The sequence below is a fragment of the Papilio xuthus genome, unplaced genomic scaffold (assembly GCF_000836235.2).
Source record: "Papilio xuthus unplaced genomic scaffold, Pxut_1.1 DF825946.1, whole genome shotgun sequence".
NCBI classification, from domain to species: domain Eukaryota; kingdom Metazoa; phylum Arthropoda; class Insecta; order Lepidoptera; family Papilionidae; genus Papilio; species Papilio xuthus.
Window position 1 is genome coordinate 15,904,483 of NW_013532703.1, and position 14,640 is coordinate 15,919,122.

At 32.2% G+C, this 14,640-nt stretch overlaps 3 protein-coding genes across 4 annotated transcripts; 1 reads left to right on the top strand and 2 right to left on the bottom strand.

Annotated features, from left to right (window-relative positions):
• Positions 1 to 4,080: 4,080 nt before the first annotated feature.
• Positions 4,081 to 7,005, bottom strand: LOC106124164 (uncharacterized). 2 transcript variants are annotated; one of them, XR_001228187.1, is made up of 3 exons: positions 6,783 to 7,005; positions 5,595 to 5,836; positions 4,081 to 5,080 (listed from the first exon to the last, which is right to left on the bottom strand). XR_001228187.1 is itself a non-coding variant. In XM_013320635.1 (2 exons), exons 1-2 carry the CDS (start codon positions 6,895 to 6,897, stop codon positions 4,740 to 4,742), a joined length of 456 nt encoding a protein of 151 aa, XP_013176089.1. In that variant the 5' UTR covers positions 6,898 to 7,005; the 3' UTR covers positions 4,081 to 4,739. The 2 variants fall into 2 exon arrangements, 1 of the variants encoding a protein (XP_013176089.1); XM_013320635.1 differs by lacking the exon at positions 5,595 to 5,836.
• Positions 7,006 to 10,294: 3,289 nt separating this feature from the next.
• LOC106123914 (uncharacterized) lies at positions 10,295 to 11,596 on the bottom strand. The gene has a single exon (XM_013320328.1). It carries the CDS (start codon positions 11,594 to 11,596, stop codon positions 10,412 to 10,414), a length of 1,185 nt encoding a protein of 394 aa, XP_013175782.1. The 3' UTR covers positions 10,295 to 10,411.
• Positions 11,597 to 12,632: 1,036 nt separating this feature from the next.
• LOC106123915 (uncharacterized) lies at positions 12,633 to 13,820 on the top strand. Its single transcript, XM_013320329.1, has 2 exons — positions 12,633 to 12,753; positions 13,519 to 13,820. Exons 1-2 carry the CDS (start codon positions 12,633 to 12,635, stop codon positions 13,818 to 13,820), a joined length of 423 nt encoding a protein of 140 aa, XP_013175783.1.
• Positions 13,821 to 14,640: the final 820 nt, after the last annotated feature.

Sequence of the window (14,640 nt, forward strand, 5' to 3'; positions counted from 1 at the left end):
TCTCTTTTATTTTAATTGTCCTTTAATGTAGCATACAGAACTTCAGTTAAATGTGTGCTAACAGCCATTTGTGGTTACAAATATTAAAAACAACAAAAATATTATAACTCACTTCTGTAATTCAGTGAAGTAAGCAGATTTTGCGAATTTCTATTGGCGCGGTTCTAGTATACCTCTCTCGTCTCTTCCAGATCCATACATCTATGGATACATGGGCGTCAGTTTTAGATATAAAAAAATAAAGTTAGGTTCGAAGTGACGGAAATCAACAGTTTTATCCAAAAAAAAAAAGACTTCGGTTAAAAATTACATATCACAATCCACATTATGGTTTCAGCATTACCGAACTTCTTACATAATCTTTGAACAGATTTTACTTCATATGCATAGATTTTATATAAATGAAGTTACTTTATATGTTTCCCATTGAACACGATCAGTATTAAATGCGTCCAAAACATGCAAAATTATTCACATACATAAATAATTAATTTTACATTATTAAAAATTTCATCAGTTTATTTTTCTTAAGATTTTCCACCTGCTTTTATGATAAGTGCAACAACCTTTAAAACTTTAACAAAATTTTAATGTTATAAAGAACAACAACAAAAGTTTGTAAGCTTAAATTAAATAGTTGAATTAATTCTGAGAATTCAATAAAATCTGTTTTGATTATATTATCAATGAAATTGAAAATGAGAAAGCGCATGGTATTTAAAGTAAATCAATGAGTTCATTGAACTCGTTAAAGTAAGTTTCCACTAACAACGTTTTTTTAAGAGTGAATGGGATAAAATTTGTTAAAAATGTATTTAGCATTGAAAACCCTTGGTAATGAATACTGAAAGTATTTTGATATGTAAAAAATTTAAAGATGTTTTATACTAATTAATAATTAATTGATCGGGACTTTAGTTAAGTTTGTTACGGTCTCTTAAAGAAAACTACAAGTAGAGTGTGTACAAGTGTCCATCATTCTTGTCCTTTTAACAAAAGATAATGCCCTAGTTAAAATTGAAAATAAAACGCTATAACACACTTTACGTATTCAAGAATTTTCTATAAAGTTCGATATGTAATCAAAACAAAGACTCATTAGGTAAATAACGAGAGGCATGCGCGTTGCAATTCGACGATAAAGGTTATGAAATCGCTTCGAACTCTGTACACTGTTATGTAACAACAGCGCTATGGCGTATTGTTCAACGTCGAACACAATGCCCAATTCCTACTAATGTTTTGTGTACTCGGCTGACTACAGTTTCCTCCTCCACTATTGTACTTTTTCGATAATTCACATAATCATGTGAGTTTTTTTTGTGATCGAATTACAATTTCCTCTGACTGTTTTCCGATCGCATTACTGGTTATTCATGTACGTCAATGGTAGACATTGGTGTTGAATCCTGCCATTATGGTGACCATAACCTGGCCTTGAAATTAGTTGAAATGGTTTACAATAATTTGATAAAGTTTTGCATGTAAAACGCATGAATTCGCCTGCTGTTCTTTTTCACATCGTTATTTTATGATGAATTGCAAGCGGTTCCTTTTGTGTCATTACCAACTATTTCTAACTGGTCATATAGCTTAACAGATGTGATCAAATACTAGTACCTATATCAAAGTTTTGCTTTATGTTAAACTTTGCTTCATTATCTCAACTTTACGTATGTTAAATACTTCTTTCAATCCATTTTACGATTCAATAAACTTATTCAAATTACTTACTATAAATATTTTAAGCAACCGAAAATAAAAACAAAATCATGTTCAAAAAGTACTCTACTTCACGCACAACTTTAACAAAGTTTTTAAACTTCTAATTGGATTCGTATCACGGGAGCCTTATCACGGAGTAATTAATGTCAAAATATTTTTAGAATTGCCTGTAATTTTATTTGACCTTTATAATGAGAAAACTTTTAGTACGATAGAACTAATTTTAACTTACAATAATTATTTTAAATGACAATTTTTCTCGTTATTTCCCAGCTGTATTATTAATTTTCATATCAGCTATAACGCTAACTTATTGTTGGAAATTTAAGAACTATGGCGTCTTTGTCGATGGAGCAATTCCCAGGCCTTCCTCTCTGGTTCTCTCTTTACAGCCTGATATGATACAACATCCACTTATTGCTTTATCAGTTGCATATGTTATTCTTGTTGTTCCCCTAATTCTTTTCCCTTCTATTATTGTGATTATTATGTCGTCGTATCTTATCAAAATATGTTGTGATGACGAACTCTCCGTATACATTTTTTCGAATATTTAATTAACCTATTTTTAATTTTGTGTTCGATAAATTATCATATAATATTCGTAAATTATAATATAACTAAAAATCTAATTTCATTTTCATGTGTACTCGACTAATTAACATTAGGCTTTATTATTCCTGTAATTTAGAAAATTTAACTAATGTTTATAAACGGTGAAGCGTAAAATTTTCCCAAATACAAATTAATTCAATGTAATTATTAACGAAAACATCAAGCCCCGTTTGTTTGCTTTGTTTGCAGTAAATTATATTAAGTTTAAGCTAGCCGGCTCCACAAGTGTTCAACGCAAATATCATAATTCGTAAAGGACATAAAATGTAGACTTTATTTAACGTTCTATCTGAATACGGAGAAATTGTTAATTTGTTTATTTTTACTTTGACAACGCAAATTGGTTAAACAGTAATTTAATATTGGTCGGGGAAAAACTTGAGCATTATTTGTATGTTAATTTTGTCAATTTATTCTTTTAATTTATATAAAGTGAATACATAAAAATATAATGTAACTGAAGTTTAAATAGATTAACTTCCATTTTAACACCCTGTAACTTACAAATGAATAGACGAAACAAATAACGACAAAAGTTTTTTTTTACTTTGAACTGTCACTTTTATAACACAGAACACTTTGGCCACCTAAGGCACTGGATTTTTTCCCCAGCCTATTTCAGATCAAGTAATGTTCTCATAAAGAACAAATAACGTAGAACGAAAAGTATTAAGAAGTAACATAACCTCAAAAAGTACTGCCGCAAACCGGTTGATTTATTTTCTGTAAACGTGAGTTTCCGCAGATATTTATAAACACGGTGATATTGCGTTTGTAGCTGTCCAATTCAACGATGGAAACATACTTACATATCTTTTCGAATGTGTTCCGTACCCAAAAGGTGAAGAGCAAGATACCCCTAAATAAAATAAATAGCAACAAAAAATACCACAACTATTTAATATTGCTTATACAATTTTTACAGGCGTACTAATTAATATTTTAGAATTAATATCATTCATCATTACTAAAATTTAATTAACTTTGCCAGTTTTCAATTAACAAATACTAGAATGTGTTATTTACAAATGAAAAGCCTTAGATACAAAAGAACCATTCGATGTTAGCTAATGAAGCCTTAATTATAAAGGGATTTATTTTAATCAGTAGAGAAATGTTAAAACCTTAATCTGATTTAAAATGTACTCAATATTCTTAATACTTAATGTTTATTTAAAAGTCAGACGTTCGTTTCATGCGATATTTGATTTATTAAATAATCATTTTAGAAGCAAGATACTTTAATCTTTAAAAAATGTAAAAGACATAAAAACTTGTATATTGATACGTCGTATTTAAAGTGTTCATTTATTTTCTTTTTTTAAAAATCCGCCGGGAATCAATTTTATCAAACAAATTGCATAACTAATACATTGCTATTGTCTCGCAGAAGGAAAATACCAAAACAAACAACTTATATTCTCAAGAAATATTTAAAATCCCGCATCGTGCGATTAATGTTTGTATAGCAAACGTTTGGAGAAGTTATGAAAAACAGCAATGAGTTTTCTTAAACAACTTTAATATGTAAAAAGTGAATAAAAACAATTTATCCTTATCTTAAACAAACAAAAATCTAATTTATAATAATTTTCGCACAATTATTTACAAATTTCTCTTATTGATATAATGACTTGTTGAACTAACATTTTTGTTACAAAATACAAATTAATTATTATTAATTGTAATAGTTATAAATAAAAAATAAATATTACGTCTAATAAACAATAGTAACCGTCGTTATATTCAATAAATACTATGGCTTTTATTAATTTAAAAGTTTAAAAGTAGCGCCAGTAATGGAGAAATTAAGAAGTAGAATATTTGGCGTGGTTTGGACAAAAGTAATGGGATTGAATGTGGATGCCTACAAATATAAGGAAAGACCAAAAAAAGTATGGATGGATTGTGTGAAAGAGAATATGCGTAAGATATGGGTGTTCAGATATGACAGCTAATTAAAATGTATGAGGGAGTACTGAGCCGACCCTTCGTAGAGATAAGGGCTGGTTGATGATGATTATGATGATGATGAAGAGCTATAGTAAGTAATATGACACTGATATAAAGCTAGCCAAAGACATCGCGACTACTAATATAAACATCCAAGAGTTGGTATCTATTTAATAATAATGAATAATTCGTAAGCACACGAGAACTGTTGGATACAAATAATATAATTCTACCAATGCTGAAAGACGTGTACTATAAAACATGGCTGTCTTGTAAAATTGATATTACAACGTTGGCATAAAATTTATCTTTAATGAATATCATTACCCGAGCTACAGACATTACGTAAAAATCTAAAATTATCTAAAACTTTGGCAACATTCAAACGAATAATCTAGAGTAGAAGAAAACAAGCTATATTGATTAGTATATGAAACTTTTTAGCTTTAAGTTTTTTTGACCGAATACGATCCGTCTGCGTCGTAAATAGCAGACTTTTTAAACCCATAGGTGTCGCTTTTGCCGTAGCTCGGTTTGCCGTAGCTTGGTTCGCCGTAGCTCGGTTTGCCGTAGGGTTGATGGTCGTAATAATCGTGATGATGGTCATGATGATCGTAATAATGTTCACCATGGTCGTATTCCACGTAGTGATCGTGTTTCTTCTCTTTCAAGTAATGTATGAGCCAGATAACAAAGTGCCAAGCCTTCGTCAATATCACGTAGAAAATAATACCGTATACAATCTTCAAGACAAATAGTTTTGTTGCCACCACGTAGAAGAAATGCACTGAAAAGAAATAATACATCTTTATATATATAATTCTTCTGTGCGTGTGTATGTCACTGAACTTCTCTCAAACGACTGGACCGATTTTGATGAAATTTTTTGTGTGTGTTCAAGGGGATCTGGGAATGGGTTAGATTCACAATTTTGTCAGCTGGACAATGTTTTTTTAATTAAATTTTAATTTATTAGTAGTTGTTGTTTTTGGAATGTTTTACATTGGATTCGACAGACGGCGCTACCATCGCAGTGTCAAATTTTAAATAATATTCAAATTAAAGACGTGTAGACAGGACAACGTCTGTCGGGTCCGCTAGTACTATTATAAATAAGTTACGTAATAATTGATAAAAATTAACAAACTCGCTGAATTTAAAACCAACCTAAACGGCTATACTTTGAATCTAAGGGGATCATTCAGAAACTTAAGATAATATTTATGAACAAACAGGTAATGAAGCTACTGCCTTACAACGCAGCAGTGTTGAAATTAAATAAAAGAGAATAAAATACACACCAATCAATGACGTGTATTCAATAAGACATCGAAGAAGGCGTTACCAGGCGGTTGGTAAAACTTATCATTGTAAGGCCTTAACCCTTGGTCCCTGTAGTAGGGCCACGCATCGGGAATGTATTTAAAGGCGGCTAGCACCCAGGCCATCACCACCATAGCTTTTATACTGGCCACCACAAGAGCTATGCCTAGGATTATCTTGTACAGTCCCACTTTCGCGCCAAATATTATTGCTAGGTGGGCTGTAACAAAGGAAATACAATTACTACGTTGTTAAGTAAATGAGTATTCATTAGATGCCTTGATTTATTATAGAGAAAATAGATGTGAGGTATAAATTATATTAAGAAAAATAATAATAAATGTGAAATGCCATGAAGTCAAAAATACCAATCCTTTCTATATCCATAATAATTTCTATATTACCAATAACTTTGTTGTGCAAAAGGTACAACGTTTATTCATACATATTAGTTGTCGCACAGAATATTTCAATCACGAAATCAGAATATTTTAAACACCCTATAATTTAGATTCCCATTTTGGGATATAATCCCCTCCCTATATTTGAATTTAAATATCTAAATGTATTCAGTGACACATTGTCATGTGTAACGCGCATTCGATTACCAGATGCTATCATTTTCGAGTAAAAAGCGTACGTACAATGGCTGACATCGGAAACGGGGTCATAAACCGCATCGTACCTCCAGTGTGAGCCATTATAGCCCGTATTTCTGCTGTTTTAGGCAAAAAATCGCAAATCAAGGGCACTATTCCCATCCCCGTACTGTAGGCAGGTAGTTAGCGTTAAAATGAAAGCGGTCCGGAGAGCATCGAACAATGATTGAAAAACAACACTTAAGGGATTCTCCGATTTACCTCGATCAGAATCGATTTAAAGACAAAAACATTACTTGGAGTTAATTTCACATAGACTCAGAAATAATGAGGTATGAACACTAAGACTTAAATATACAACCTAACTCTCTTATGTTTAAACATACAGGGTGCTTAATTATTAAGTCACGAAGATTGTAGACATGTTAATTAACAATACTGGGACGTACTTATATTTCCAAAACTTAAATTCATTTCAAATTCATGAGATACTTTATAAATTATGTCTTGAATTAATGTTTTCTAGAATGTATTAAAATCTAAAAATATATAGATTATGTTACTTACTTAATAGTGCGTATTTAGCCTTTCCCCTGCCTTCCACCACATCTTTAGTCTCCGCGTCTTCGCAGTTGACGAAACTCGCAAGGAAGATAACACAAAATATAACAAGCCGATTCATCCTTATTCTTAGTAGCTTACTGAATTTACAAGTTTTAATCCGTCGATAGCTAAGTCTTATAGATACTTAATAACGTTTTTTTTACCAACAAGCACACTGCTCTGTGAATCAAACTGTAATGCCATATCAGTTGTAAGCAAATCCAAGCTCCACGTTGTTATAATGAAGTGATAATAGAAAAGTGACAGTGAAAGTGTCACGTGTCATACATTTATTACGTAAAGTGTTTATCTCGTCATGTAAATAGAGAATGAATTTCACTATCACATCTTATTTAATAATTTGTTTCTCCAAATAACTGAAACATAATTTTGTAGTGTTAATTGTGTGAACACATTTCTAGTAGGGTGTTAACTTGTGTGACCGTTTTGAATCCAGTTTTTGAACACTTACTACAAAATTGTAAAATAAAGTATATTTGAGGTTGCACATTATTTTAGAGCGCCATTGATTTTTTCATTATATAGAAGAAAGAGCCTTAGCTTGCACTACAAACACACGTAATGAATCATTAAATCTTAGCTCGCACACCTCGAAAACGCAAACTGCTCATTATCTGTTTGATTATCATCTGACGCGTTCGTTGCAATCACGGGAGAACAAACCTTGATAATAAAGTTTATTGAAATATAATCAAATACATTAACTTGGGTAATCGGAATTTTTATTTTTTTTATTTTTATACGACGCGCAATAAAAATTACCCTGGCATCCTTTTACTTGCTTTTTATTTTCCCTGTGTAACATATTTATTTTTCTATTACCACTTTGGAAAGGGTCACAGAGAACATCATAAATCACATGCTTATCTCTATTTGAAAATAAAATCTCTTCAGCTAAAAAGGTCTGAGACTTATAATTTATCATTTTAAGTGGACATAACAGAATTTGCTCGATTTTGTTTTGTTCATATTACTTATCTATTATAAATGCGAATGTTTGGATGGATGGATGTTTGTTTGAAGATATCTCCAGAACATGGATCTCGCTAAAATTTGTTATAGATGTAGAACGTAGCCTGGAAGAACAAATAGACTTGTGATTAAGTTTTATTTTTTATTCCAACCGGACGGAGTCGCGGGCGACAGCTACTTAATTATTACATAAGTAACCGATGCTTTGAATAACTATTTGATTATCTTCTACGTTAAGTTGCTTAAAAGTTGTTAACATTCACTTTGTTTTACTTTGCTTTAAAATATTATAAAAAAGTTATATTCAGAATTTTCTATGAAGCTTGAAAAGCTTTGGAATTTTTCTTAGAAATAAAAGTTGGTTGTTATAAGTATGTATAAAAGTTTTCTCAACAAGTTCATTTAATTTACGTTCACTTTACGACTCTCCGAGATAATTTACTGTTTCCATTTATTTATTAAGAGATCGTAAACGTTATTTCATTCAAGCACTACCTTATTTCTTTCTGCTATTTGTTTCTAGGAAATAAAAGTTCCTTGACAACTGTTTTCATAGTATATATCAATAAAATCTGTAAGATTGAAAGGTACGACGACGACGTAATTTTGACCTTTTGATATTTTTTTTGCCTTTTTTAACTTCAAAATTATATAGAAATTACAGTCATGCAATTAATTGCTAATTAGTTAATTTATATACACATAAATAAATTAGAACGGAGCAAGTTTTACTTCTACTATTAATATACTAAAACAGAACTTCCTCATTATCATCTCCGTATTATTATCCCAACTTTAACCTTAATTATTAAAACTTAAATATTCTTGGACTTGGTCACCAAAGAGGCCACGTATCTTGATACGGGACAATTGCTATGGGAATTTGGGATTCCACACTACGACAAAGAATATTGTAAACTCTCTTTAAATTTTAAAACACTAACAAAGGCATTTCCTTGAACAGTTAACGTAGTGTTTTGTTAGCTTACTTTACCGCAAGCTTTAAATAAGTTAGTAGTACTGCTTTATATTATTGTTGTTAACACAACACGTTACAAGCTTGAAATATAAAACTGTAGACTCTACAGTGTAGAGTTTGATTTCTTGATATATTTATTGCAGTCTTTCAACAGCCTTTAAATGTTCTCCTAGAAATTCGCATCAGATGCAGTTCTAAATAAGGTTTCTATCCTAAACACGTGGACCAGTTTTCTTTTTATAATTTTGTAATGATAGAACATGCATCCTATTATTCTACCAAATACTCGGAAGGCTTCAAAGCAGGGATATGTCCAACCTTGGACTGATACAGACTGATCTATCTAATCTTTTATATATTAAGTAGAATATAGAGCAATGTTTTATGACAATGTCATCGTCCATCAAAACCCAAACCCTTTCCTCGTGCGCAAGTCATTTGTCAAGTGGCGGCGGGAAAAAGAAGACGTGCCGACAATCTATCATTTTATCGTTAACTGTGTGTAACGGGTCTAGTGCAGACCAAATTATTTTTAGCTCTGGTATTCAAAATTTCCTTTCAAGCGTTCTAAGTTTATCTCCTTGTCTGCATCAATCCCAATGAAAAAATACCGACAGAAGAATAGATTCGGCAGGCATTTTTTTTGTCTTTTCATCTATATTTTAACGTTTATCGAATACAGTTAGTTAACTTTGTTATAGTTCACAAAGAAAAGCGATTAACTTTGTTCTGCTTTGTTAAGTTAATTTGATACCAAAATATGTCACGAAGCTCGCCCACAAATTTTGGAGAACAAAGAAAAATATATTCAAAGACTTTTGTTTTAGCCTTTACTGCCATTTTCTAATTCTTAGCTTTTCGAAACTACTATATTTTCGGAAAGAAAACATGTTTAAATGTGATTAAAGGAATTATTTCTTTTTCAGACTTGGATTTGCTTTCTTGGTTTTCTTTGCTTTTAGTTATATAAATTTCATATTTGCTTGACAATTTTTCATTTATTACCAAAGAATATGACTAGATTTAAAACTGCTGATACTGATACTGATAATAAAATCACGACCATTACTGAATAAAATATTAAACGTAGTTTTAATGTTATGCAAATTATTTCCATATTATATTCCGTCTTAAGAGACCGCATCGTGATTTACAATCTCTCTAGTAACGGTAGTGTTCGTAAGGCCCGTGAATATCCCAGCTTTATAGGAATTATGCAGCATAATTTATTCACATGCTCGAAAGCCCAGAAAGTTAGCCATAAATTTTAAATACAAGAAAATGTACGGCGCGGCCTCGCCGTCGCCTCGCCTGCGCCTCGCATGCACGCGGTAAGCCACATGTATTACAATGATAATATTTTCCCGTGCACTTCCTTTAAATTTAAAAGTTTACGTTAACTTTACTCATTATACTAGAGCACAAGGAGGAAGAATATGTTTCAAGTTAATAAAGCTAGAGCTAAGCTTTTATAAACTTAGGTAACATAACTGGCTGTGAAGATTTATGTTGTTGAGAATTTTTTTCAAATTATGATTTGTGAAGAATAAATGTAACTCAACTATGCCATGTTTAAAACCTAGAAAAATATATCAAAGTATTACTTAAAATGTGTATTTAACTAACCCATAAGTTTAGGATCTCTAGGTAGAAGACTGTTAAAAAATCTCATATTTCTAAGTTTGTACCTAAATCGACCTTTTCTCTTGAGGCGGCCCATATGCTGCAGTGTTCTTACGAGAGGCAAAAACCGATACATTGCATTTAACTGATCTCCTAAACAAAACATAAAGGACGACTCAATATAGGAGGAACTAATAGCCGTTGGACTCTTGTCCTCCCAGCGCATCTTGCATTGCGCTACGTCCATGAAGCAATGGTTCTGGAACATCAGAGAAGGTTCCCGAGCAACGATTCCTGGTACACCGCACACTGGTGCATACGTATCCGGACATTTTGTAGGACATTTATGGAAACAGGAGGACAAAGTTGGACTGTGCATGTAATCATCACTAACATTAGATGGAATAGTAGTCCAAGGTTGAAATACCTTTACCGGTCCAGCTATTTTTATCTCTCTTCTTCGTGTTATCTCATTTACCAAGTCAGGTGATACCTCACGCATTGGCATATCAAGAACATGAGTCGCTGCAAAAAAATTTCCAATGGTGTCATTGATATTATTTTTGAAACCCAACATATTAGCGTCTATGACAACAATGTTCTTTAATATTATATCCTTAGGATCCTCATTAAGTTTAATTGGATCTTCATTTAATGTTGTAGAATCATATAATAAAGTAGATTTGCAAATAAATAAATCTGTTTCAACAAATTCAGAATTCGTTTGACAATTATGCTTTTTAAGTTGACATTCAGTTTCAAATATCCTTATTTTATATCCAGCGCCGTGCTTTTTAAGTCCACAAATTCTCGTTTCTTTATTTCTTAAGGTACAATTGAGTTTTGTGCATTCATCTGATTTCACTTTATGCTCCGCTTCGATGATTTCGTTATTAAATTCTGCATTAAGATAGTCGTCTTGTAAGAAAGCTTTTTTACAGTATTCTAAATTGATTATTCCATATGTTTTATCATTTTCTACTTTGCATCCATATTGTAATAGCTGACATTCACTTTCAAACAATTTCAATCGAAAACCGCCAGACTCTTCGCGTATACCACAAACTTGAATATTTGGCCATTCAGCGCAATTAAGATTTTTACAGAATTCCAATTTCTCTATATCTATATTTTCTGACTGAACTACGCAAACCAACATCAGTATAACATGGTACGAATCCATTAGTGTAATGTAATAGTGAAATTAACGGGTCGTAATTATTTTTTGCACACATAAAAAATACAGCTCTTATAACAGAATTACCATGAAATTGAAATGGCAACATTTTTATGCCTCAAACAACATTTATTCGCTAGAAAATACTGCGATTGCCAGAATAATCTCTATAATGTTATAAAGGATCAATATGCAGTCGAACAGTGGAAATATATTTCGTCAACAGTAAGGTACCTTAAACTACAATTAATTTAGTGAAATTTTGCATCTTTTAGCTATTTGTTAACTTAACGTAGTTTAAATCCTTTCAGTGCAATCCAGCGTAATTGTATTCCTTCACGGACTCCCCATCTTCGTAAAATCTGCAAGAAACAGTCGTTATACTGAATAATTTATAAGTCTAGCCCAAAACATTGTGTTTTAAAGTTATGTTTTAAAAGTCAATTAGTGTAGCAGACTGAAAACCTATTCGTATATTAAAACAATTTTAATGGACATCTTTATAAGTAAACTTTGTTCACATTAATTTCTCTTTATTTCAATTTAATTACTGTAGTCAATAGTTGCCCTTTTTACGACGAGCAAACAAAACATAAGAAATTTCTGTAAAACACACGTTTTTCTACTAAGTACAAGTGATATTATTGTTATGCTAATCACTTTCATTCTAAATAAAGTGAAAATTTTTAAATGCGTATCGTTTAAACGTCGAGGCACGCTGGCGACTCGCCAAACAAAGCGGCTTTAATTGGCTCCGTACAAGTTCATTAGTTCCAGCGAGAGAAAAGTCCAAGCGATTTGTTTAACATGAGGAAAACAAAGGATCACTTTCCTTCGCACAACAAATACGAACTGTATTAAAAACGGCTTGGTATTCATTTACCAACTCTACTAGAGAACAGGTCTCTTCAAATCAGGATTTAAAAGATATTTTCGGAAACAGGAAACTACTTCCGAAATTAAAAGTTTTATGGTAACTTTAAAATAACTCGAAACAAAATTAATTTGAGAATAAAGTTTAAATTAGCTAGACAAGTTCAAAATGATAAAAACAGTGTTGTTAGTATTTGTAATTATTGGATTTTGTTATTGTCTGGAAACCAATGATTTACTAATAGAAGAAACAAGAGCTAAGAAGAAGAAAGGCTCCGCTAAACTCTTAGGTAAGTGATTTTCAAAGTATTTTTACTTCATCGTGGGGATTTCCTGCAATCTTACGGTTTTTGATTTTTACATTGTTGAATAAGAATAAAGAGCTCCCAAAAATTTATTTGGGTGATTTCTATCCACGATCACCATCATTGTCAGTTAATTATTTAGTTTGTTTTGGAACTACTATTTGCGGGATATTACTTGGATTGAGAGCTCTTCTGACCTAGACATTTAGTGGAAATAATTAATACATGCCTAGTAAAATTGAGCAAGACAAAAGAAAAAGAAAAGTATTTGCATTACGACGGGTGTGCTAACTAATTCGACACGGACTCGGTATTAGTGTAATCTTAGTGGCGCCGACTGCTGGCTACGGGAGATAACTAAATGCTCTAATCATACGCTAAGCTGTGCCTACAGCTCTGCGGAACAGTCACAGATCTTACACAAAAATACCGGCTTAGATACGCCTCGACGAAATCTTCCAAGCTATAATAAATCCTATTTCGCCTTCGTCTTTTTTCATGTTTTTAATATGATTAACATAATTTAAACCATTAACACACTTTGATGCTATAAATTTTAGCGATTGTTGTACACAATCATTAATTAGGTAATCAAAATAATGGCTAAAGTTCTTCTATCTGCTAACTGCGGATGAATAGACTAAACGAGAACGTCTGTTGCAGAAGATCAATACCTAAACAGGTATTAGGGCATCAATGACCAGCAATAGGCAACTTTTTCTTGATGATAACAAATTATCTTCTTTCCAGGTATGATCCTCCTGTTCATCTTCTCAAAGGTAGCGATATTCAAAGCTGCGTCCGTCTTCTTCATGATGGCGTTCTTCCAGAAGCTCTTTTATCTGTTCGGTCTTTTCGTCAACTATTTCCTAAAGAATAAGTCGAATAAGCCCTCTCCAGCCCCCGTGTATGGCGCACCATCAGATTACAATACTGTTGGGTACAGTTACGGTCCTCCGGAACATGAGGCTCATCACCAGGAATCTGGTTATCCTGGAATATCGGAAATCGGAGGAGCGTTTGACTGGCTCGTGCATAAGAACGTTAAGTGATAATAAAATGTGTGTGTAATTTTGTGTTTTATTTGTATTTTGATTTGGTTGGAGCTGGCGGTTCAATGTATTTTTTTAGCAATGATACATTTTAAATATGTTATCTTGTAAACTGTTATGTAAAGTGTGTATAGTGTCAAATTGGTTGTGTACTGTATTGATGCTATGCAGTTTTTAAATAAATAAATAAATAAATATTTTTTTTTTCAATCGGTGCCCCTGAAGTAATTTTTGTTATTTAAATTACATAATTTCACCTTTAAATGTCGTTATGGGTTTAAAGATTACAAGTGAAGCATCCACTCTTTGTAGATAATATTTACAAACTTGTGGAAGATGCTCCGCCTGCCGGCACACCGCGACTATAAACTACTTGAAGCCGCGCCGTGGACTTTGTAGAATTTAAATTAGATTTCAGGTGCATTTCGACTTAAAAGATCCACGGGAAAATATATTATAACATTTAATCGTCGCCGAAAACTTTGTTTCATTTTCAAGCAGTTAAATAAATTTAAATTGATGTTCGTAGATAGAGTGGGATATGGAGAAATGGTATTTTTATATGAACTTACATGAAATAGCACTGAAGTGACTTTAAATGAATCTGATTGTTAGAGATGCAATTAGTCGCAAGCTGGCCTGCTGGCGTCAGCTCGCTGCAGCTTTGCTCAGATTTATAGCCGTTCTACTGGTTCACTAACTTATTCAGTTACAATCTTGCCACGAGGTAAATTGGCTACCGCGGAACGACAATTGCAAATTTACACAACTTGAAACTACCACAGTTGTTGCAACATATTACTAGGGATGTAATGTGTAT